This window comes from Nanorana parkeri, unplaced genomic scaffold, assembly GCF_000935625.1.
Source record: "Nanorana parkeri isolate BGI_ZX_2015 unplaced genomic scaffold, ASM93562v1 scaffold254, whole genome shotgun sequence".
NCBI lineage: Eukaryota > Metazoa > Chordata > Amphibia > Anura > Dicroglossidae > Nanorana > Nanorana parkeri.
The window spans coordinates 851,811-855,473 of NW_017306522.1; the positions used below are offsets into that span (position 1 = coordinate 851,811).

At 42.5% G+C, this 3,663-nt stretch overlaps 1 protein-coding gene across 3 annotated transcripts in view; it reads left to right on the plus strand.

Moving 5' to 3' along the window:
• Window positions 1–209: 209 nt before the first annotated feature.
• The window catches only part of GPR83 (G protein-coupled receptor 83), a 52,990-nt gene continuing 49,536 nt past the window's right edge, over window positions 210–3,663 (plus strand). For 2 of the 3 annotated variants that reach the window (XM_018556818.1, XM_018556820.1), the window contains exon 1: window positions 1,929–2,416. In XM_018556818.1, the coding sequence (XP_018412320.1) occupies window positions 2,000–2,416 (417 nt within the window). In that variant the 5' untranslated portion in view covers window positions 1,929–1,999. Of the gene's footprint in view, window positions 404–1,928; window positions 2,417–3,663 lie in introns of those variants that run through there. The other variant, XM_018556819.1, reaches the window with a different exon arrangement.

Sequence of the window (3,663 nt, forward strand, 5' to 3'; positions counted from 1 at the left end):
GCAGCCCAATAAACGGAGGGCTGGATATCCAGCTGCCTGAGATCTGTGTGTGCTTGTATGTAATATAAGTGTGCTGTGAGCGAGGACCAGCAAGGAGACAGATGCTGGGGGCGAGAGCCTGCACTGAGCATTGGGGACATCTGTTGCTGCTGTGATTGACAGTGATGCTGTAGTCATCCTTCATTCAGTTATGAACATCCACGCCACAGTGAGCCTGCACAGTTTTGCTGCTTCTTCTTCCTTGTCTGGAATAGCCACTTAATTATCCCATGCCTTTTCCATGCTTTTCATTAAGGGACACAGCTGGTCAGACATGGTTTCCCATCTCCTATGGCTAATTCTTCTGGGCTTATCCAGAACGCCGAAGCCATCAGAAAGTTTAAACTTCAACGGCAGTCTAAAGGCGTCCAAAGTCAAGATGCTCACCTTACTGACTTATTTGAACCCCAAGTCCAGATATCTGACCAACAGATCACGTTGGGTAAATAGACACCAAACATGTCAAGCCTTATAATTGCAAATGCCTGTGAAATTGCAAAAAACTACAATACCCAAAATGTCCTATAGGCAACGCTTTAAATGCCAACATTCGCAGGTGATATGTAACATGTAGTACATTCATCGTTTTTGCACGTAGGCGTATCAGACGCTGTTCAAGTTAAACACTAAACTCAGGAGTTAAATCGTAAAAATGTATTAAAAAAACCCATTAATAAAAATGTAGCTCTGGGCTGTAGATCCTGAAATCTCCTCTGAATTCATGCTGACACTGCCCGCTCGCTCCCGTGATGGACTACAATCTCACGTTGAGTTTACTAATTTGTATTGAGATTGCAGTCCATCACGGGAGTGAGCTTGGAGCGGTGGCTACTTTACAACACACACAGGGACCATGGGGAACGAAAGTAGTCATCCTCCAGAAGGAAGGACAGTGTCAGCACCAATTCTGAGATGATTTGAGGATCTACAGCCGAGTGATACACAAATAATATATATTGTTGTTAATATTTAAGGTACTTGAATGTATTTTTAAGATTTAACTCCTGAGTTTAGTGTCACTTTAACCTTCCAGCATGCAGTAAATATGGAAATATCAGGTATGGGTGGGTTGACACTTTCAATAAAATCTAGATCCAGAAGAGTGTTTTGAATTGCAGTTATAAAACCATTAGGGTTATTCACTCATGGTGATGAGTTTGGAGACGGCAGGAGAAGTGAACAATCTAGAACAACATAGCTGAGCTGGAGAGTGAGCTGAATTGGAGAATGTTTCCAGTTCAGCTATGTTGTCCTAGATTGTTCACTTCTCCTGCCGTCTCCAAACTCATCACCCTTTTGTGAATAGCCCTGTTAGATTCTAAACAGTTTTGAGCTGTCTTACCTATCAAACCCAATCCCGATAAAATGTAAATCCTAATATTAAACCAGAGAAAGATTCCACTCAGCTAAGACCAGTCAGAGCAACATAACTATACCAGCCCTTGCTGCCGAATTCCGATGAGTGCAAGACAAATGATCCATACCAATACAATCCTAAGCCTTTTGTTCTGTGATGACAGTATGCTAGCAGAGACATTAGGGAATTCTGTGGACTGGTGTGCGAGGCTCTTTCATTTTCCTTAACGTTCTTTGCATTTAGAGATCTCCAAGTGGCAGAGGGCAGGTCTTTAATCAGATAAAGTAGGGGGGATTCTGATACGTCACAATGGCAAATAGGCTGCAGCCCAATAAACGGAGGGCTGGATATCCAGCTGCCTGAGATCTGTGTGTGCTTGTATGTAATATAAGTGTGCTGTGAGCGAGGACCAGCAAGGAGACAGATGCTGGGGGCGAGAGCCTGCACTGAGCATTGGGGACATCTGTTGCTGCTGTGATTGACAGTGATGCTGTAGTCATCCTTCATTCAGTTATGAACATCCACGCCACAGTGAGCCTGCACAGTTTTGCTGCTTCTTCTTCCTTGTCTGGAATAGCCACTTAATTATCCCATGCCTTTTCCATGCTTTTCATTAAGGGACACAGCTGGTCAGACATGGTTTCCCATCTCCTATGGCTAATTCTTCTGGGCTTATCCAGAACGCCGAAGCCATCAGAAAGTTTAAACTTCAACGGCAGTCTAAAGGCGTCCATCCAGCTCTCCAACAGCTCCTTGTTCAGCTGGAATAACTACAGCCTGGCCGAGTGGCAGAACTTCATCGAGAACAGGCGCTACGGGGTGGAATCCCAAAACCCCATGGTGAAGGCGCTTCTAATCGTGGCGTATTCTTTCATCATCGTCTTTTCACTCTTCGGGAATGTCTTGGTGTGCCACGTGGTCATCAAAAACAAAAGGATGCACTCGGCAACTAGTTTGTTCATCGTCAACCTGGCCGTGGCGGATATTATGATTACACTGTTGAACACGCCTTTCACGCTGGTAAGGAGATGTTCGGTTTGTACGCTTAGAGGGTCAGTCCCGCCACAATCTGAAATGTCACATGAGGGGGATTGTGGTGGGCTGTTATACGTCTTTGCAAATCCCAAATCCAGATATCGGACTGGCAGAGTCTCTGAGAGATATAAAGAAGGTTAGGTTGGTTAACCCTCCAGCATGTAGTAAAGATGAAAATAATAGTTTTGGGTGGGTTGACCCTTCAAATAAAATCTAAATTTACTTCCCAAAAGTGTGTTCTGAATCTGCATTGAAGTTATAATATTTAGACAATTCAGATGGACACATTGCTGTCTTATTCTATCAATCCCAATACCCATAACATCAAAATTCTAATATTAAAACCAAATAAAGATTCCACTCAACTAAGACTAGGCAGAGCAACAGGACAAAACCATCCCTTCCTGTCGGATCCCGTGGCTATAACTCAGTGCTGGAGTTGCCGTTCTCCCCCTACTGCCATGGAGTTTCACTCCTCCTGGTGTATTGTCCATAATGAGATATCAAAGGAAAAATGCAACGGGAAGTGTTAGACAACATAAAGGACATGATAACTGAGCTAATCTGGTGATTGAGTTGTGGAGCTCTCTAGAGTGTAGTACACAGCAGTAGATCCACCTGTAATTAATATATCAAATAAAATATACATTTTGGGTGTAAGGATCATTTAAGGAGCTGTATGCTTAAAGCACAAGTTACGTTCTGTATCAAAGAGTTACAAAAATGCATCAACATTTTACAATACCTTCACACCTAGTGAGACAGTGGACAGTTTTCACATTTGGCTAAAAAAATAAGTGCGGGATTTTATATTATCAGTAATTTCATGCTAAAAGGAGGACACAACTGCAAGCTGATAGGCAGTGTCTGGGTCGCAATGCTCATCTATGCAGAAGGGGAACTTCTAATTTTTGGCACATAGTGCAGTTGCGGTGTCAGCTGACTTCAAGTCCCAGCTCCACCATCCTTCAATTCAATGACAGCAAATCAGTTGCCAATAACATTTCTCTAATTGGATAGCTGGTTGGGGGTATGGCAGATCCCCAAGTATGAGCTAAAGTAGACACTGCAGTTACACAATGAGCCAAAGATTGTGGATTCCCCAGTAGTTAAAGCTGAACACCAGGCAGATGACTAAATATACAGTTAAAGTAAAAATATTATTTTATTATGTATATATTAAAGAAAAAAATAATTATATATATATACATATACTGTGTATATGTGTGTAT